This window comes from Lacerta agilis, chromosome 7 (genome assembly GCF_009819535.1).
Source record: "Lacerta agilis isolate rLacAgi1 chromosome 7, rLacAgi1.pri, whole genome shotgun sequence".
In the NCBI taxonomy this organism is placed as follows: domain Eukaryota; kingdom Metazoa; phylum Chordata; class Lepidosauria; order Squamata; family Lacertidae; genus Lacerta; species Lacerta agilis.
The window spans coordinates 79,014,526-79,035,957 of record NC_046318.1 but is presented as its reverse complement, the minus strand read 5'-3'; the positions used below and the strand labels follow the sequence as shown (position 1 = coordinate 79,035,957).

At 44.1% G+C, this 21,432-nt stretch overlaps 1 protein-coding gene across 2 annotated transcripts in view; it reads left to right on the top strand.

The window, feature by feature from the left end:
* Positions 1-20,894, top strand: part of FAM135B (family with sequence similarity 135 member B) — a 159,962-nt gene extending 139,068 nt beyond the window's left edge. The window contains exons 12-20 of one of the 2 annotated variants that reach the window (XM_033155893.1): positions 1,881-2,035; positions 5,130-7,173; positions 7,777-7,943; positions 10,621-10,712; positions 12,660-12,757; positions 12,940-13,091; positions 14,376-14,486; positions 15,784-15,897; positions 20,243-20,894. In XM_033155893.1, the coding sequence (XP_033011784.1) occupies positions 1,881-2,035; positions 5,130-7,173; positions 7,777-7,943; positions 10,621-10,712; positions 12,660-12,757; positions 12,940-13,091; positions 14,376-14,486; positions 15,784-15,897; positions 20,243-20,448 (3,139 nt within the window). In that variant the 3' untranslated portion in view covers positions 20,449-20,894. Of the gene's footprint in view, positions 1-1,880; positions 2,036-5,129; positions 7,174-7,776; positions 7,944-10,620; positions 10,713-12,659; positions 12,758-12,939; positions 13,092-14,375; positions 14,487-15,779; positions 15,898-20,242 lie in introns of both variants that reach the window. The other variant, XM_033155894.1, reaches the window with a different exon arrangement.
* The last annotated feature ends 538 nt before the right edge of the window (positions 20,895-21,432 follow it).

Here is a 21,432-nt window from a genome sequence, read left to right as displayed (position 1 = left end):
TGCTTTTGCAGCCCACGATCTGGGCTTCCCTGCTGCCTTCCAACCTCTGGCAGCAGGTTTTAGGCTCCTGAGCCATTCAGCAGACTGCTGAATGCTCCTGCTGGCAAAGCAAACTTCCCTGGATGCTCCATCACAATCCAAACCAGGGAGGCAAAGCACACACAGTCTGGAACTCTTCAGAACCGCTCCTGAACCAGTCCAGAATCATAAACAAGCGCAAATATGGGACACCCATAACCTGAAGCGTTTTTTGATTGTTGGAAAGGCTTCAAACCAATTTCTGCACACTAACGGAGCCCGGCACACTTCCTCTGTGCAAGTACCTGCCTGAAGCGTTTTTCCTTGCTGCCGTCTCCTGTGCTATTCAGCAGAGTTATCTTCTTATCTTCTCTCACGCAACGGGATGTGTGCATGCCAGCATATTACAGACAACAGAGTCCGGCTTCTTTCTAATCTAGAAGCTTTATTTTACAAGGCATAAATCTACATTCCTGGAGAGACGCAAGCCATGTTGGTGGCTTCTCCCTTCTCTCCGTTCTCCGGACAACAGAAACAGAAAGTATCACATTACAAAGTACAACAGTACACAGAGCATCCGGTGACGCTCTTCCTCCTGTGGGTGGGACAACCTGGTTGAGCTTGTTAACTCTAAAAGCTCCAAACCTCTACAATGTCCCTATTTACACTGGAAAAAAGTTGGGGGTATGGAGTTATCTGACCCCCAAGGCATCTGAAGGCAGCCCTGTATAGTGAATTTTTATTGTGCTTTTATATATGTCTGAAGCTGCCCAGAGTGGCTGCGGCAACCCAGTCAGATGTGCAAGGTATAAATAGTAAAATTATTATTATTATTATTATTATTATTATTATTATTATTATTATTATTATGGAATGGGACATCCCTATTTTGATTGGAGAAATGTTGGAGGTGTAGTGGGCACCTCCAATGTAGTTACCTTCCAGTGTAATTGGGGGGGGGGTCACCATGAAGAAGGCTCTATCTCAAGTCACCATATAACATATCCCACCCCGAGAGGCGAAATATTCTCCTTCCTCATCCCCAGTTCTAAAGACATGGGCTGGCATGCATCTGTGTCTCAAGTAGAGCATAGGATGAGTGTTTGGTGTAAGGAGAGGATCTGTCAGAGAAGTAAAGCCAGCAGGAGTAGGGAACCTCAAGCCTAGGGGCTAAGACAACCCTCCGGTCCCCCCAGGTCTGGCCCTTGGAACTCTTCTTAGGCCAGACTCCTCACTGACTGCTTCACACCCAGAATGTTTTACCCTGCTGTAATAATAATAATAATAATTTATTTGTACCCCACCCATCTGGTTGGGTTTCCCCAGCCACTCTGAGCGGCTTCAATGAAGATTAAAAATACATTAAAATGTCACACATTAAAAACTTCCCTAAACAGGGCTGCCTTCAGATGTCTTCTAAATATCAGGTAGTTGTTTATCTCTTTGGCATCTGAAGGGAGGGCATTCTTTCCTCCCTCCCTCCCTCCCTCCCTCCCTCCTTCCTTCCTTCCTTCCTTCCTTCCTTCCTTCCTTCCTTCCTTCCTTTCTTTCTCTTTGGTGGAGCACAGGGGTATGGAAACTAGCCTACCATTCAGATGTAAAGTTTCCATTCGTTGCTCCGCCCACTTTTGCATCTGGTCCTGTCCACATGGCCCTCAGGAGGTTGCCTGGAATGGAATGCAGCTCCGAGACTGAAAAATGCCCCCCACCCCTGATTTAGATGGTGTTTCATGTTTGTTTCAAGTGGGTTGTTGCTGGCTATCGTGGCAAACTCTCTAGGGGACGGGAACTCAGTCCAATGGAACTGGAAGTGGGGAAACTCTACAGTAGTGAAAAGTTACCCTTCTGTTTCTTCCAAACAGCATCCAGCATCACAACCAAATCTCATCAGAAGTTCGGAACTCTGAGTACCTCACCAGCATGCCCCCCCTGCCAGTAGAGTGCCTCGACATTGATGGAGACTGGGGCACGCTGCCGATCATTTTTGAAGACAGATATGTTGATTTCCCCTACAAAGGTGGGTAATAAATAGAGCTGTGGAGCTCCTCTTTGGGAACTTTACTTTCTTTTTCTTTTTGAAATAATTTGTATTTGATTTTGCAAGTACTGTGGTACCTCTGTTTTCGAACAGCTTAGTTCGCAAACAACTTGGAAACCGAACGCTGCAAAACCAGAAGTAGGTGTTCTGGTTTTCAAACTTTTTCCCCGGAAGCTGAACGTGCTCCATTTGGAGTCCTGCACTGTTCCCCTTCCTTTCTTTGTGTGTTCTGTTTGTAAATTGAGTCCCCCACTGCTAATGAGAGACTTCCTCTTCCGTTCTGAGGTTGTCCTGAGCACCCACACAACACAGAGGTGATATTTGGAGCTTATATTTGGTGCTTTTGTTGGGGTTTTTGGCATTTTTTGTGCGGCTTTTTGTTTTCGTGACTGTGACTTCATTTTTGTGACTTGTTTCTGTGACTGTGTGGAGCCCAGTTCAGCTACTGATTGATTGTGCGACTGCAGAAATGGATAAAAGCTGTAAAAGCAAGAGAACCATTAACAGAACAACTGTAGAGGCAAAGAAGCAAATTATTTCCAAGCATGGAAGTGGTGGCCGCGTAAGGGATCTGGCAAGTGATCTGTTTTAGGGGTTGTTTTTAAAAGTATGGAATGGATTAATTCATTTTACATTACTTTCTATGGGAAAGCGCACCTTGGTTTTGGAACGCTTTGGTTTTGGAACGGACTTCTGGAACGGATTAAGTTAGAGAGCCAAGGTACCACTGTATAAAATTACAACAATACAACCATACACATACACATTTACAAATTCCTCCAAATCTCTGGACTTCCCACCTTCCCTCCATGGCTCCTATTATTAAATCTTTTCTACTGCATCTTTCCCAATAACCTGTATTTTATATGATCCTATTGTCTGCACAGTACTTGCTACATTACAAGTGTTATTGAAATCCTGCTAATGTTTTCATCTGCTTACAGTGGTCTCCAATATAATTTTTTTCCCATTCTTTGTTAAAGTTTTGGTCTTCTTGGTTCCTGAGCTTTCTGGTCAGTTTTGCCATTACGGCAAAGTCCAACAGTTTGATTTGCCATTCTTCTCTGGTAGGGACTTTTATCTTTTTTTCCATCTCTGGGCTAATAGCATTCAAGCAGTTGTCATCGCATAGATGAAAAAGTCTTTTCTGCTCCCTTGGAATATCAGCACCTAAAATTCCTAATTAAAAAGCCTCATTTTTTGTTTTGTTTGTTTTACAAAAGTTTGTTTGAAAGCTCTTCAGGAGCTTTCCAAGCTGTGCAAGATGGGACACTAAATAATAATAATAATAATATTTATTATTTGTACCCCGCCCATCTGGCTGGATTTCCCCAGCCACTCTGGGCGGCTTCCAACAGAAATCAAATACAGAAATATCAAACATTAAAAACTTCCCTAAAAAGGGCTGCCTTCAGGTTTTTTCTGAATGTCAGGTAGCTGTTTATTTCCCTGACCTGTGATGGGAGGGTGTTCCACAGGGCGGGTGCCACTACCGAGAAGGCCATCAGCCTGGTTGCCTGTAACTTGGCTTCTCGCAGTGAGGGAACCGCCAGAAGGCCCTCAGTGCTGGATCTCAGTGTCCAGGCTGAATGATGGGGGTGGAGACGCTCCTTCAGGTATACAGGACCAAGGCCGTTTAGGGCTTTAAAGGTCAGCACCAACACTTTGAATTGTGCTCGGAAACGTACTGGGAGCCAATGCAGATCTCTCAGGACCGGTGTTATGTGGTCCATTGGGTATGTGATGTACCACAGTGGAAATTCTCGAAGTGTCTTGATAGTGCTACCTGTGTTTATTCATGTGGTACACGATGTGCAGTCAGAGGCAGTTTTAGGTTAGCACAACCGGTTTGGCCACACTGGGCACTGCACTGCAGGGGATGCAATGAGAACACTGGTGTTTGTCCACAGACAGCTTTCCATGTCATGTTGCCAGCATGACTAAACCACTTCTGGCACAACAGAACACTGTGACGGAAACCGGAGCGCATGGAAATGCTGTTTACCTCCCCGACACAGCAGTACCTATTTATCTACTTGCACTGGTGTGCTTTTGAACTGCTAGGTTGGCAGGAGCTGGGACAGAGCAATGAGAGCTCACTCTGTTGTGGGGATTCGAACCGCCGACCCAAGAGGCATGCCCAAGAGGCTCAGTGGTTTAGACCACAGCGCCACCTACATCCCAATTGTTATATATTTTAACAAAACAAAACAGTTTTTTGAATCAAGCTGGTACTTTTACTGAAAAGCCTCTCCTCCTCCAGGAGGGGAGGGGTTGTGAGTGGGAGCCGGCTCCAGCATAGGCGGGGGGCGTTGCCCCCAGCCTTACCTTTTCCCGCCGCCGCGCCACGCCCCTAGCTGGCGCAGGGGCGGGGTTTTTGCTGCTCCTAAGGCAGCTGCGGCGGCTCTTTCCGCCATTTCACATTGCTCGCTCGTCGGATCACCCACCCACTCTCCCTTAGGTTGATTTTAGGGTAGGACATTGCTATGGACTTCGCCTTGTTTAGGCAAGGGGCCTGGTAGGAGTTTTTGTCCAAGTGGCAAATTGGCTCAGCCTCTTGGTTTTTCGCCTACCTTGTAGCAAATTGTCACAACTTTGTTAGATTGGCGGTTAGGCATTGGGTTTAGTGTGGTATCGGAGGGGTAAGGTTTGGGCCATCGCCTAACCCTCCAACTGCTGGGTATTCTGTAAAGGCATCTGGCGGTTGTGGATCCTGTCCGATGCCTTGTTGGTGGCTAGGGCCATGGCACGACCCCCGGTGACTTCAGGGGTGGAGCTTCAGTTGTATTTTGCATCAACAGGCTCCACCTCCTGGGCGGTTAACCCTTGAGAGACTCCACGCTCTGCGGGGGGAGTCTACTGTAGTTTGTTCAACCCAATGCCTAAGCCAATACCACTCACATGCTGTAACCAATAAAAGTTGTGGCCTTTTTCCTTCCATTAACCAAAATGCTTTGCGTCATTGTGTTTTATTTCTGAATGCGGGAGATGGGTCCTCGAGTCACAACAATTAGTTTCTAGTGTTGCTATAATAATCAGGGGGTATTTCTCTCTCTCTCTCTCTCTCTTTCAGTTCAGAGCTTGGACAGCTTGCCAGACTATGTTGTTTCTGCTGCTGGCAAATCACAAGTGGACTTAATAGGAAAAAACGAGGATCCTTCTTCAAATGAGGACACTGCTTTAGCAAAGGGAGATTTCAGGAACAATGCCCCTTTCATCATCCATACAGATAGGATAAATGGAAAATCGGTGTATGGTCGCAGCTATCCAAAAGGAGATTCATGTATGGTTGAGAGTTTCAAGGCTCACTCGACAACTCAGGTACACACAATGAACGGAGATGCCAAATCCCATGGGGATGAGTCAGATCTGGCTAGCAATATGATTTCTGGTTTGCAATCAGAACTCCTGAAAGATAATACAGAAAGCCTTAAGACACCAATGGAGCGTCCAGAAAATAATAGTGATAGACTTTCACCGGAGGCTGCCTATTTGGACATAAGCCCAGTGTGTAATAATGACCACCAAGGAGAACCAATGCTAGTCATGACTGCCCAGTATGATGTTGGCACATGTGAACAACACAAACTTTTGAATGAGATTGAATTGAGCCAAGCAGCTTCAGGGGATGGTTGTGAGTCTACTCTCACTTCAGACAAACTCCTATTTGATAAAGGAAATGCCCAAGAGAAACCAGCTGATCAGAGTTGTGGGTCAACACTGCCATCCTTGAGGACATTTGATGTAAGTGATGATTTGGGTTCACTGAACCAGATAAAAGACGCTGAGGAGATTAAGGAGCAAAGAGCGCAGGAGTGTGAGGAGTTCAGCTTGACATCAGGGGTCATTAAGAGGTCTTCGTCACTAATCTCAGACTCAGGGATCGAAAGCGAGCCCAGTTCAGTAGCTTGGTCTGATGCACGGAGTAAGGCTTTGGAGTTACCCAGCGACCGGGAGATTCTTCACCAGCTCGTCAGAAGGCACGCGATTCACCGTAACTCTCTGGAGGGTGGGCACACAGAAAGCAATACCAGCTTGCCCAGTGGCATCCAAGCCTCCCTCACCTCAATCAGCTCCTTGCCCTATGAGGAGGAAGAGCGGGAAGTGGAGCCCAATAAGCTGACAAAATCTATCTCAGCTCCTCAGATCAGTAGCCCCGAGGAGCCTGTTGATGACATGGATATATCAAAACATGCAAAAACCATATTGGACATTGCAGAGGGACAATACGTGGAAATAGGGCACACCAGCCTGGCCCTAGCTGAAAACGTTTCCATGTGCCGGAAAGCCAGAGAAAATTGTGGGTTGCCGCTTCCATTTGCTACCATGGAACACCCCAAATCTGCCTTTGAAGAAAATGTTGACCGTCCTCACTTACCAGAAGCTACTGAGGGCTTTTCAGAGGTGGACTGTGGCTTGGAAGCCACAGGAGAAGCTGTGTTTCTAATGCAAAATGAAAATCTAGATGACACAGTTGAAAGCCAGCTGCCAAAGAGAACAGGGGAGATCTGCTTGGGAAGGGTTGGTGACTATTTGGACACCAACACCACTCCTCTTGATGTGTATGAGGAGGAGGTAAATTTGCACACAGTCCACGGTTCGTATTCCACAAACGTTGAGGTTTTTTCACACCAGGAGGGCCACACGCCAGACTTTAGCTATACTAGCACAGCCTCGTCAGAGGTGGCACCTGAACCTGCCTCTGCAAAGGGTTCCCATGGCAGTTCTCTTGCCAATGGCAAAGTAGTGATATGTGGTGGAGAAATACCCAACTTACAAGAAATCGATCTGGATAACAGACCCGGCTGTGGATCCTACTGTGCAGAACCAGAAAACCGAGAGTTCAAAATGGTGGCAAACAGCACAAGCTTCCATTCAGTGGCTCCAGGGGCACTGGCGCTCGAGAGCAAAAAGGCTATTGAGGTGGTCAACTTATCTGTTTCTTGCACAGCCACCTGCCTTCCTTTTTCTTCGGTCCTTAAAGAGAACCCACCAGTGGCTGGCTTCTCCTCCAAGCAGGTCACTTCTCCAATTACTCACCAACCAGTGGGCTCCTTTGGGGTCATCTCCTGTGTTTCCAGTGATGTGGATGTGGAGGCCAATGAAAGGATGCTTAGGTAAGGAGGTCCAATGGCCTTTTCATTCCCCACGTGTTCTATTGGCTGAAATTTCCTGGATTTGGTGGGTTGATTTGGTACTTCTGATTACACCAGCAGCTGGGGTTCAGGAAGCCCAGAAGCTCAGCTAAGTCATTCTTTTTTTACAATTTGGATTGAAGGTGGTTTTGGGGGAAGCACCTAAAAATGCAACATTTCATGAGATACAATACATATAGGATAGGTATGGATTGTGGCTAATGCCATATTTACACTGCTTGCCAAACCAGTGGTAGGAGCACACTGGGTGTCAACATGATGTCATATGATTGACAGGTGAGTGGTTCCAATCACCTGTCAAAATTGTCCTACTGGGGTGTGGGAGATACAGATCTGTCCCAGTGGGCCAAAAACGTCCCCCAGCCCAGGCCTACATCATTGGAGACTATGGCTGGCATTTGGGTTGAGATTTGAAAATCTGAATTTGGTTATCCTTCCACAACTGGTCTACCAGCTGCAGTGCCAAAATCCAACTCTCGCCCCAGCCCTTTGAATACAATGGTTGAAAAGTCACATGTTGTTGAATGCCCATCTCAATCAGTGATTAATTAGTGTATTCTCCAGTTTCCATCAGGCCAAAGAAAAGTTTAAAAAAGAGCTGAAGATTGAAGGATTTCTGTACAGTGACTTAACTGCACTCGCTTCTGATATCCCATATTTCCCACCAGAGGAAGAGGAAGAAAATTTTGAAGATGGGATTCACCTAGTGGTCTGTGTCCATGGACTGGATGGTAAGGCCAAAGAGGCAATGTGGGGAATATAACTGGGCATTCTGAATATACAGTGTTCACACAATACATATTTGTGCGTGATGTGAAAGCAGACAGCTGCAGTTACACTAGTCAAAGAGACCATGGTTAGGGGGTCTTCAAACTTGGGTTGAACTATAAATCCCAGCCTCCGCTGGGAAGTGACTCAGTGCTTCAAAACTTTCACAAAGTCATGGGTGTTCTGAACCATAGGCCCCAAGGAGGGCATGTATGAGCGGTTTTTATGCAGGGATTCCAAAGAAGGATGTCAGAAAGGCCAGACATCCAGTTCTAGTGTTTTATAAGAAGAAGAAGAAGAAGAAGAAGAAGAAGAGTTTGGATTTGATATCCCGCTTTATCACTACCCGAAGGAGTCTCAAAGCGGCTAACATTCTCCTTTCCCTTCCTCCCCCACAACAAACACTCTGTGAGGTGAGTGGGGCTGAGAGACTTCAAAGAAGTGTGACTAGCCCAAGGTCACCCAGCAGCTGCATGTGGAGGAGCGGAGACGCGAACCTGGTTCCCCAGATTATGAGTCTACCGCTCTTAAGCACTACACCACACTGGCTCTCAGTGATACATCCAGCAGAGTCAGCAAAGCCTGTGTCCTCCACCACTCACTGAAGCCTTGTGGGCCATTCCATCTCACTTTGGGAGGTTTGTCCTCCAAGTACTAGAGAATATAACTGAGCCTTTCCCACCTCAGGTTAGGGACTTGAGATCAAAGGTCATAGGGATTTTAATGGCTCCCTCTGTGTAATCACCTGATCAGTTTTATTGATTCAGTGTTGATGGAGTCGTCTAATTAGTTTTCTATGAAAACGAAGAACTTGGCCTTTGACCTTTTTTTCTGCCAGCAAGAATGTAAATCAAAGGGCGTTGTCATGCACTATCGATTCCCAGTTGCACTTGAAATGGGAAGGGGAAGGTAGAGCGTGAGTTAGGTCTGACAGCAGCAGGCCACAAGTATCATAGCCCTCCTTCCAACATGTTTCTGATGGAAGATGAATATTTGAAAGGGCTGGGCGGGGGTGGGGGGGAGAAGAATGCAATTCAGTCATTAAAACAGTCAACAAGCTGGAGAAACTCCAGACCAGAATGGAGAGCTATCTCATAGGCTAGCAACAACACAGTGTGCAGAGCCTCACTGCCCTTAAAGACATAGGATGGACACCACAACAGTGAGAGGTCACCAAGAAGTATGCATGCACATGAAAGCTCATACCAAGAACAAACTTAGTTGGTGTCTAAGGTGCTACTGGAATGAATTTTTTAATTTCTTATTTTGTTTTGACTATGGCAGACCAACATGGCTACCTACCTGTAACTGAATCACTTGTATTTGTATGCCACTTTTCCACAGTTAAAAACAATGCTCATGGCGGCTTACAACATAATTACAAAAGTCATAAACAACAAATAAACCACATCAAAAAATACACAACCAAATGGAAAACAATTTCCACATAAATCAAAATCTAAAACTAAGAATACAGCATTAATATCACAGTTTAAAATGACATAGGGAAAAAAATAATAGCAATTTTTAAATTAAAAAAAAAAAAAACGGAGCCATCTCTGCATGTCCGCACCCAAGCAAACATTCATACAACCTTTATGCACAAAGCAGCATGCATCACTTTACCCAGAACCTCCTATCACACCTAGCTGGTGAGGCCATAGTGCAGCTATTCAAAGCTTCTCCCCTGTAGAACTCAGTATCCCAAGGTCCACAGATTAGCACAGCATCAAAGTAAACCAAGTAGCGTATATCAAAGCAAATAAATAAATATACACATATGAGCTCATTCTTGCAACAACTTCCAGTTAGTTTGGACAAAATAAAAAATTCTTTCCAGTAGCACCTTAGAGACCAACTAAGTTTGTTCTTGGTATGAGCTTTCGTGTGCATGCACACTTCTTCAGATACACTGAAACAGAAGTCACCAGATCCTTAAATATAGTGAGGGAGTGGGGAGGGGTATTACTCAGACGGGTGGTGGGAATGGGTGATCAGCTGATAGATAATCACCAAAATTAAAACCATGGAGAAACCTGGTCTGAACAAAGACATTGGATTCTTATCTCATTATACATGACAAAGCTATCTTTAGCCATCTCACCCCTTTCCTTTCCCTGCAAGACTATTTGCAGCCGTTAAGAGTCGTCAACAGGTTTTCCACACCTATTTTGTTTTGACTATGGCAGGCCAAAACGGCTACTCACCTGTAACAGTTAGTTTGAAGTTACCTTGGCCACCAATATGGTGCTTGAATGCCTCCCAGAACATTTCACCTTGGGTTCAACACAATGGAGCAAAGTTTGATAGGATGAAAATTGTCCTGAAAATGAATCGCCATTTTAGATGAGGCACTGCATTCACACCGGGGGCACCACAGCCATATCACTGGAATACAAGTCACTTCCCACCTCCTCAGGATATGTCCGCAGTGAGAGCGGGAATGCAAAGTCATGCAAAGTGGCCAACCTAGATACATGGACTCATCAGAAGAAGAATCCACTCATGTTTGCTGTGGGAAGAGACATACCAGGCCGTCATTGTCAACCCCCCTCCCCAGTAAGCAGGTTGAGAGATGGGTGGATGATGTCCTTCAGCATGGAACCCATGTCTTAAGAAAGCAATTTCTTTCCCTTCAAGGTAACAGTGCAGATCTGCGGCTGGTAAAAACTTTCATCGAACTGGGTCTCCCTGGTGGAAAGCTTGACTTCTTGATGTCAGAAAGGAACCAGGTATTTTGCTCATTTCTTACTTCTTCAAGGTTTGTACCTACCTCATGTTTCCATCTCATAATGATGCATTCAACACAGTTAATGATACCACAATTTTTAAAAATGGAACACAAAGCCGCAGAAAATAATTAGAAATACATTGGAGCTCAATGGGACACTCCTTCTTATCAAGGAAGACCCATGTGTTGTTGTTGTTTTATATGCCCTCTGTGATTAAGCACATCCTCCCATGTCTAAATAAAATGGAAGATAGTAAGTTTCAGAGAAAACCATTAATTATCAGTGCAGGCAAAACAAACAGGCCAGAGTCTATATTTAAGTTTACGAGCATGTAGTAGAAGGCAGTATTGCAAATTGGAAGGAGTGGCAATTAGCAAGATGGATTTTCTCTCTCACACAAAAAGAAGCATTAATTACTGGATATGTTTCCCTTGAATCTTTGTCCTAGCATTTGATGATTATTTCCCTGGCATCTCATTAGTTTTGAATCTGACGCAGAGCTGATGGGATTACAAAACAGCACAGCTCCAGAGTAAAAGAGTCGTCCTCATCCCTCTGAATTCCGTTCCTCTATCATTCCCTTTCTGTTTATTACAAGCACCAACAGAATGGTTGGCTTAGCATTTGCGTAACTACACATTGCTGGTCCTCAATGGGTACTGATTATAACTGTTCAACCACAAAAATATCAGACAATGCAACTTTGTGGTAGCTTTGTGGTCAACATTAACCATCTGGTCACCAACCCTTCAGCTCTGAGCCATGGCAGTGAAGGCCAGAAATTAAGGATGAGACTGGAATATTGACTGAGGCTGTGACCCTCTATCCCCTTTTCACCTTGAGGTCCACATTCGCTTCTGACCTACCTTCCAGAGGTCGCATGCCAGTGGTGGGCTAGGAGAGAGGCAAAAGTGGACAGAAAAATCAATGCAAATTTTATTTCTGTGCAGTAGGCCAATTTTTTTTGCACAGCTTTCTTTATCCTCCATCCAGACTTGTAAGAGGAATTGTCAGAATGCAAGTACAATTCCCCACTGGGCAAAAACATTCATGGAAGATGCCAAGCCAAGCCAATGGGAGACATGGCCTCAGGAAAGTGAATGTGTTTGGGGAAATTTCCAAGGCACAGGCAGAGATACCTAGAGAGTCAAATTTGACCTGCATACTTGAGGTTCACCATCCCTGCTATTACAGTTGCATGTGAATAACTCCCATTGAACACAGGGGTGCTTACATTTCAATAGATGTGGGTAAGATTGTGCCCATGCAGCCTAACAGTTGTGTACCCCAATGCATCAAATTTTGTATGCGTCGTTTGGTTGGAGAGCTGCACTGCAACATTCAGAAAAGTTGTGTTTAGATTTGCATACCGGTTGGGGAACTGCGAATTGGGTAGTTTCTCATTAATCTGAAAGCCAGATTGAATTTTATCATCCCTACCACACACCGAACACCAGTTGCAGAGCCAACAAAATTGAGCCTCTGAAATGCATGAAATGCCTTGGGCAGGTGTACTCGTCTTTTGAATATTCTCAAACTTCTTTTGTTAATCATTTCAAATATATGGTTTACACACACACACACACACACACCACATACAGTGGTACCTCGAGTTACAAACGCTTCAGGTTACAAACTCCACTAACCCGGAAGAGTTACCTCGAGTTGAGAACTTTGCCCCAGGATGAGAACGGAAATTGTGTGCCGGCGGCACAGCGGCAGCAAGAGGCCCCATTAGCGAAAGCACGCCTCTAGTTAAGAACAGTTTCAGGTTATGAACGGACCTCCGGAACAAATTAAGTTTGTAACTAGAGGTACCACTGCATATATATGATAGATAGATAGATAGATAGATAGATAGATAGATAGATAGATAGTCTTTTTCTTCTTCTTTGCCTATGAAAACTCAGAAGGGTACTACCAACTGTTCTTCTCTTGATTTAACAGACCGACACATTTGCAGATTTCGATACAATGACCGACCGTTTGCTGGATGAAATAATTCAGCACATTCAGCTGTACAACTTGTCGATATCGCGAATAAGGTGGGTAACATAAGCAGTGGCAACTGTGGATCGATGCAACGTCATTTACATAGGCTGCTGTTTGGTTGTTAATATATTGAATGGTGGCCCTTTCTGCTTTTGTGCATCACTTTGAGGATCCTTTGAATGCAGAGCAATGAAGGCATTCTCTAAATAAATGGATACCAATTGTGTCCCCACAGTTTCATCGGCCATTCCCTTGGCAATGTCATCATCCGATCCGTATTAACCCGGCCCAGATTTCGCTATTACCTCAATAAGCTGCATACTTTCCTGTCCCTCTCTGGGCCTCACCTGGGAACACTCTACAACAACAGTACTTTGGTTAGTACAGGTAAGAGCTACCGGCTGTTTGAAGGGAAACACTGAAAGTACGAGAGTTGTTCTAACATCCTGTCTAATGTTTCTTTTCCCATGCTATGAAATGTCATAGGAGTGTCTCCAACCAGGAATAAAATACAACCACAAAAAGCAATTCAATGAAGACCATTGGTTTCTGTGGGCATGCTCCGGTTTCAATGGGTATACTCTGAGTTTTATGGGAGATCACACACACACACACCTCCTATTGATGGGCTGCATCAATAGGAGTATAGCATCTAGATCAAGGGAAGTAATAGTACCACTGTATTCTGCTCTGGTCAGACCTCACCTGGAATACTGTGTCCAGTTCACACACATTGATTTTTTTTTTTTTTTGCCTGCAAAAATGGTTTTACGTTATTTCATATTTTCTTACAAAGGAATGTGGATTCTGAGCCTCTGATAACAAGTAGGCAACTATGGACAGATACTTAAATCTACAGGATGGATTGTGTATTGGCTTGTGTTATTTTATTTATATTTATTGTATATTTATTTAATGAAATTTAATTTTTTAAAACCTGCAAAGTGGTTTACCAAAACAGAAAACAAAAAACACCACAGCAGTAAAATCAAGAAAAATTAACAATCCTACTTTAAAACATACAAAAGCTAAAATATTAAGATTAAAATTATTTCAACTTCCTAAGCATCTGCCTAAAGAAGAAGGAGGGTCAAGTTATTAACTGATAAGCATGAAATTTCACATGTAGCTATATAACCCCTAGTGTAGTAAGATAAGACCTTTGGAGCAGGCATTTCCCCCCAAAAAAGTTTTTTTTTTTTTTTTATGAACCGCCCTAGTAGGGCAGTAATTGTTCCCTGAGTCCAAGACACCTGGAGATAGGCTTAACCTTCTTTTAGAGATCTTGTCTCCCATCATGTTACAATTCTCAGTACACAAGCCCTGAAAAGCCCCTTTGCCTGCCAGCCAACCAGCAGCTATCCAGGCCCCTTACCATCACATTACTTTCAGATGACCATTTTGGTTTTGAATAAATAAATAAATAAATAAATAATTGTCCAGTAGCACCTTAGAGACCAACTAAGTTTGTTCTGGAGCTTTCGTGTGCATGCACACTTCTTCAGTTTTGAATGACCCAGACCACTCAGCTTCCCCCAGTAGTTCTCAGACTCGCTTGGAAATAGCTGCTTTGGGGTTTAATGCAGAATTGATCTTCCCCCAATCGGTTTGCTGGGCTTTACCCCACTTAAGTGCTGTTGGACACCCACAAATCACCATTGCTTTTTCTAGGCTTGTGGCTCATGCAGAAGCTGAAAAAATCCGGGTCACTTTTGCAGCTGACCTTCAGGGACAATGCAGATCTGCGGAAATGTTTCCTCTACCAGCTCAGCCAAAAAACAGGTGGGTGGTACTGAGTTCAAATCAAAGCCTCTGTTCTAGCAAGTGGTGGTGTCTTCATCTGCTTGTTTGAAATCCAGTTGACTTGGGGAAATGGCCATCTCACAGAGAGTGGTTTCCTGCTTGGCTGCTACCATAGGAGCCAACTGCTAGGGGTCAAGGTCCCTTTGCTCCCCCTCCCAAATGAAATATTTGAGGGAGCTGGGGTGCCCCAAAGTTGCTGGGCATCGTCATTCGAATAGCGTGTGTGCACTGTGGCATGTGATCGATTATGTGAGTTGGAGCTTACCTGCTCCTCAATTATTTTTTACTACTGGTTTAAACCCGTTAAATTAACGGCGCTAGAACAGGGCTCCCCCCACCCCGCTCCTCACCCCCGCCACCTCCCCCACCCCCACCTCCCCTTCCTCACTCCCCCCCCCGGCTTCCCACCATGGCCGCTCGGCGAGGAAACTCTGGCCTCCGCTTCCTCCTCCTCTGACTCGGACACCGGTGGAGCCTCCCCGCCACCGCGGAAGAAAGCGTGGGCCTCCCCGGCGGCGGCGGCGGAGGGAGCAGGAGAGCCCAGGGCTTCCGCGGGCAGAGCAGGCCTCACCTCGCCCCTGTCCCCCTCGCTCTCCGCCGGGCTCGCCCCCCCTGCTGCCAACCCCCTCAGAGCCAGCAGCAGCAGCAGCAGCGCCATGCAGGCCAATGGGGCAGGAGGGGGTCAGCAGCAACAGCAGCAACAACAGCTGCCGCTGCCGTCATCATCACAGGGTCCGGAGCTGGGCTGCCTCATCGCCCAAAACGGCGAGGCCTCTTCGGGCCCGAGCGCCGGGGAGCAGCTCGCTCACGCCAACGGCCGCCCGGCCGCCCAAAGTGTCTCTGCGTTCCAAGTCCCAACGGCTGTCCGTGGGGCACATGCGCAGTAGTGCAATCCCACGGACACAGGGACTGGACGCAGAGACACTTGCACTTTATTAGTGTAGATTCAAGTTGGCATCCCTGGCTGCTGCTATACTGTAGCCCTTCTTTGACACCAACACAAGGGATTGGGGGCACTTCAGTCCCAGGGTCCAAATGCAGACCCTTCCGACCTCCCTGTCTGGCCCTTCAGATTCCACACAATCTCCTCAACCATATCACCTCTAGTCAGTGCTATTTTTCTGCCAGAACGTCTCTCTTTTTTCTTTTTTCTTTGTATGATATGATGCTTTCTTCATAGTGGATAGAATTCTCTCCATCAGCCAGCATGCACTTCATCCAAGGAAGGCTGTTGTAAAGCACACACTTGCTTCTTTCCCCCTTTCTTTCCTTACAGGCCTCCAGTATTTCAAAAATGTTGTCCTGGTGGCCTCTCCCCAAGACCGCTACGTACCATTTCATTCTGCAAGAATAGAAATGTGCAAATCTGCCCTGAAAGACAGACAGACAGGTGAGCTTCTTTGTGGACATAAGAGAGTGGCTGTATTTAAAACAACAACAAACTGTGCATGGCTATATCTCTAGGTTGGCATATCCTAACAGGACACATAGTAGACTTATACAGTGTGAAAACAGATACTTCCCCGTTACAGATGCCCACAATCCCCATTAATCAATGGACATCAGGAGACAAAAGAGAAGAAGGACTCTTCAGTTAGATCTAAGACTCCTATCTGAAATCTGAGTCATACATGGTACAGGGCAACTTCCTATGTTACCAGGGCCATGTGCTACACAGGTGATTGCTACTCATTCAAGTTTAGTAAATATTGCAAGACTATGTGAATTAGACCAGAGCTAGAGGCCCTCGAGGTGTGGTTGGGCTGCAAATCCTACCATACCTGACCATTCCCTGGTGCTGATGGGATTTTGAGTTCAATGCGCAGAAGTGCCTCATTTGTATGCAAGTCTGCTATTCTTGCATATATCCTGGTTTCTGTGTTTAGAGCTCCTTTTAGCATTGAAACCACACCGTGTTCAGAAATAGGCACATATGGATTTGTATGTAGGCAAATAATACCCCTGAGGAATGGTATTAGGGGTAAAAGGGGAGCAGATTGAAATGGGAAAAGAAGAGTCTGTTAATCTCCCAATTCAACAAGCAAACCAAGGAGAGGGGCATAGGAAGCTATGGATTCAGTTGGGAAACAGGAGACATTTACCCAAGGGGAAATTACTGTGGCTCCTCTAGACTGGTGGATTTTCCATTTTGTGTGTTTGTGTGGAGTTTTTTGCAGATATATTCTGCAACTTGCCATTGATTGTGTTTTTATTATTATTAAAGATTTTCTTGATTCACAAAAGTATGTGCAATGTCTCTTTCTCTCTTGTATTTTTTCCCCCAAGTAACATTTTTACAAATCAGTTTCATTTGTTGAGACATTAGGAAGAACATAGTTTATTAGTGGTGGATTTATGCTGGACTGCCTACACATAAATTCACTTTATTAGTTGTTCTGCTATACTTCCTGAATGATATTACATTATTGCCATCTGGTGCTCCTGCACTGCAGCACAACAAAAGCAGGCAAAAATAAAATTGGAATATTTGTGATGTGAAAAGTTACAGGATTTCAGCAGGGAGCTACGGGGCATGCACTGGTTGGAAACTAAGTGGTGTGTCTGCCTTGAGACCTTTCCAGCTGCATGTGTGTAGCCAGGATTTATGTTGGAGGGGTCAGGCTTCGTGTTGGGGGAGGGCAGCAACTCTGTTTGGATCACATATAGCCACTCAGATACCGCAATGAGTGCAAAACATCATGAATGCACAATAAAAAGGACAATAAAAAGGACAAGCAAACAACAGAGAACCAACACAAGCGACGCTGATACCAAACCCTACATATTTTAAGGAAAATAAAAACATCATCTCCCCCCACCCACCCATCCCACCCACTTCCTCCCCCCCCTCTCCCTAATGTCTCAACAACTAAAATTGATCTGTAAAAATGCTTTATGGAAAAATACTGATTTCACTGGCAGGTTCTGCCTACAGGTTCTGAGAGCCAGTGTGGTGTAGTGGTTAAGAGCAGTAGACTTGTAATCTGGTGAACTGGGTTCGCGTCTCCGCTCCTCCACATGCAGCTGCTGGGTGACCTTGGGCTAGTCACACTTCTCTGAAGTCTCTCAGCCCCACTCACCCCACAGAGTGTTTGTTGTGGGGGAGGAAGGGAAAGGAGAATGTTAGCCTCTTTGAGACTCCTTCGGGTAGTGATAAAGCGGGATATCAAATCCAAACTCTTCTTCTTCTTCTTTGTAAACCAAGAAAATCTTTAATAAAAAAATAATAAAAAAATAAATGAAGGCCACCAACACACACACACACAAAAGGACATATTGATGGACAACGTGCATCACATTTCAAAGTGCTTAATTTCACCTTCGTCATCTTATTTGGGGGAACCACTTGAAGCATCCATCATGTTGAGCTACTTCAATTGCTTTTGTTTCATTTGCTCATTTCAAACAGCTGAAAAGTCTGTAAATTTTGATAATAAAACTGATTTGCAATGGGGGGGGTTGAATAATTTTGATTGCAACTGTTGATGATGATGATGATAACGATCATGATGATGATGACTATATATACAGGTGAAACTCGAAAAATTAGAATATCGTGGAAAAGTCCATTTATGTTTTTTTAAATAAGATTTTATTAAGTTTTCAACAACATAACACATACATAAAAACTTACACCACATACTACAACAAAAATTGACAAAAATACATTTATGTAAGCAATTGTTTTCACTAGCTACTGGACTTTAATATATGAGATAGACTCATGACATTTAAGGTGAGATATGTCAAGCCTTTGTTTGCTATAATTGTGATGATTATGGCGCGCAGCTGATGAAAACCCTAAAGTTGAAATTGTTAATTTGGGGTTCTCATCAGCTGTATGCCATAATCATCACAATTATAACAAATAAAGGCTTGACATATCTCGCTTTGCATGTCATGAGTCTATCTCATATATTAGTTTCCCCTTTTAAGTTGAATTACTGAAAGAAATGAACCTTTCCATGATAATCTATTTTTTTCAAATTTCACACACACACACACACACACACACACATATATATATATATATATATATATATATATATATATATATACCCCACCCATCTGTCTGGGTTTCCCCAGCCACTCTGGGCAGCTCCCAATAGAATATTAAAAACACGATAAAAGATCAAACATTTAAAACTTCCCTAAACAGGGCTGCCTTCAGATGTTTTCTAAAATTAAGATAGTTGTTTCTAATATTAAGATAGGGCAGGTGCCACTACTTGGAAAGCCCTCTGCCTGGTTCCCTGTAACCTCACTTCTTCCAGGGACGGAACCACCAAAAGGCCCTCGGAGCTGGACTTCAATGTCCGGGCTGAATGATGGGGATGGAGACACTCCTTCAGTTATAGATAGATAGATAGATGATACAGATGATAGATGATAGATAGATAGATAGATAGATAGATAGATAGATAGAAACACCAACAGCATCTGAAGGGCCACAAGCCCTCCATCTTTGAGTTACACAAATGCAGTCAGCTACACAGAAAAACCTATATTAATGGGAAACACCTCTCAGAGCCCAGGAACATATAGCAATGGGTATCACCTTCCCTTCACCTCTGCAATGCCAGCAAAAGCTCAGCTGAACTTAGGAAAAGATGGTTGAACCACTGTCAAGTATTACCCCCACTTCTTTTCATTTATGTATTCATTAGTCTTCCTTCTTAAGTATAATGACTTAAAATATGGCACAATCATTATTAGTGAAATATTGAGATAGCTACTCTTATTACAAGTTGTGATGATTTGCAAAATTGTCCATAATTACAGTTTTCCTTTTGATAAACAGTTAACTTAGCTAATCATGCTATATCCCAACTCTATATGCTTTTTTCAGGTCTCCTATTAAATTTTCCTTGCCTGCAGCTATTAAATACATAATTGGCCTTTGAAGCTTAGGAGGATTAGCCTATTTTTCATACTTCAACAAACATCATTTCGGATCTAATGTTAATTTAAATTTGTGCGTTTCATTTTTACTATTTATAGCTCCATCCCAGTACTTTCTTTTTCTTTCCCAAACGAACCAACGCACCACATATGGATGAAATTCCCTATATCTGTTGCGCAAAGCCAACATTTCCCTTCCACCTGCATTAATTTATACAACACTTGAAGGCCCATTGTGAGCAATTAACAACACTAGGAGGGCTGTAAGAAGACTTGTGATGATAATTGTCGCTACCCTTTTATATTTATTTTAAAATTGTGATATTCTGAACGAGTGAAACGTAAAATGTAAAAATGCTGTGATATACATATGAATTTTGAAAACCATGAGGTGGGAGGGAGGGAAGTCGACAGGCTTGTATGAGCAAAAGAAGGTGGATAACGAAGATGTGTTTAAACATTAGAAAATGGAAAATTAATAAAAAAAATATTATAAAAAAGAGAACAGGATGCTAGATGAGATGGGGCACTGGCCTGGTCCTGCAGGCTTATCTTGTTACAGGTGGGTAGCCGTGCTGGTCTGCCATAGTCGAAACAAAATAGAAAATTCTTTCCAGTAGCACCTTAGAGACCAACTGAGTTTTGTTCTTGGTATGAGCTTTCGTGTGCATGCACACGAAAGCTCATACCAAGAACAAACTCAGTTGGTCTCTAAGGTGCTACTGGAAAGAATTTTCTATTTTGTTTAGGCTTATCTTGTGTTCTTCATACACCATGAATATTGAAGACAATGAAGAAATAATAATTATTATTATGTTTTTCAACTTCCCAAGGTCCCGTTTATGCCGAGATGATCAACAACCTCCTCCGGCCGGTCGTGGGGACAAAGGATTGCACGTTAATCCGCCATGATGTGTTCCACGCCTTGCCAAACACAGCCAACACCCTGATTGGGCGGGCAGCTCACATCGCGGTGCTGGATTCTGAACTGTTCCTGGAGAAATTTTTCCTGGTTGCAGGACTCAACTACTTCAAATAAGACTTTGAGCCTCAGGGCAGCAAAGGGAGCCTTGCATATTGAATTGAAAGACTTTCAGGGCCAAGAGAGTGCTTCATTTCTGGGAACAAACAGAATATGCTTACTGCACACCCTAGTGGCTTGGAGAGAGGAATCAAAGTGCTTTGGTTATAAGGTATTCAAAGGGCCAACAATTGGTGCTTTTTGGAAGATGTAAACATATACATGTTATTTCGTCTTTTTTTTCTTTTTGTTCATCTCACCACCAACCTCCTAAAAAAAAGCTTTTAAAATCCCGAGGATGTGATTATAGATCTGCCCCCTTTATAATGGTCACTGGACTGACATCTTTCTCCCCCTTCCGCCATTAAGAAATCCACCTAGGCATAAACTGCCTTAGCTGAGTCAATAATTATTATTTAAGAAGAAACTTGTCTGGTTTTGTAGATTTTCCGTGTTTCGTGTGGTCAACAAAAGAAGAAAGAAGTAAACTCAGGTTAAATTCTCCTTTTTGGTGAATCAGAAAATAGGAATGGGAATCTGTGGATTACAGCACTTTATTTATTTGTTTGGCAGGGGGAGTTAAGAAGAAAACTCGTAAATATGTGGAAAAAAACCCAGTTCTGAAGGCCACAAAGTGTAATAAAATTATCTCTGCAATCTCTAGTCGCTGACTTCGAACAAATCTGTTGTGGTGTCCCAAATTTTGGTGGGCAGGGGCTCTGCTTCTGGCAAACAATCTGATTTAAGGGACTGTGGAGAAGCTTGGAAGGCACTAGAACACAGGCTGGCAATGGCAGACATATTGTGAAATGAGCAAGGACTGAAGGATTTCGCCCCAAAACGTCTCCTTCCGCTGATCAAGACCCAGGCCTCTCCTCCAGCATGCAGAGGCTGTTGTTGTTGTTGTTGTTGTTCAGTCGTTCAGTCGTGTCCGACTCTTCGTGACCCCATGGACCAGAGTACGCCAGGCACGCCTATCCTTCACTGCCTCTCGCAGTTTGG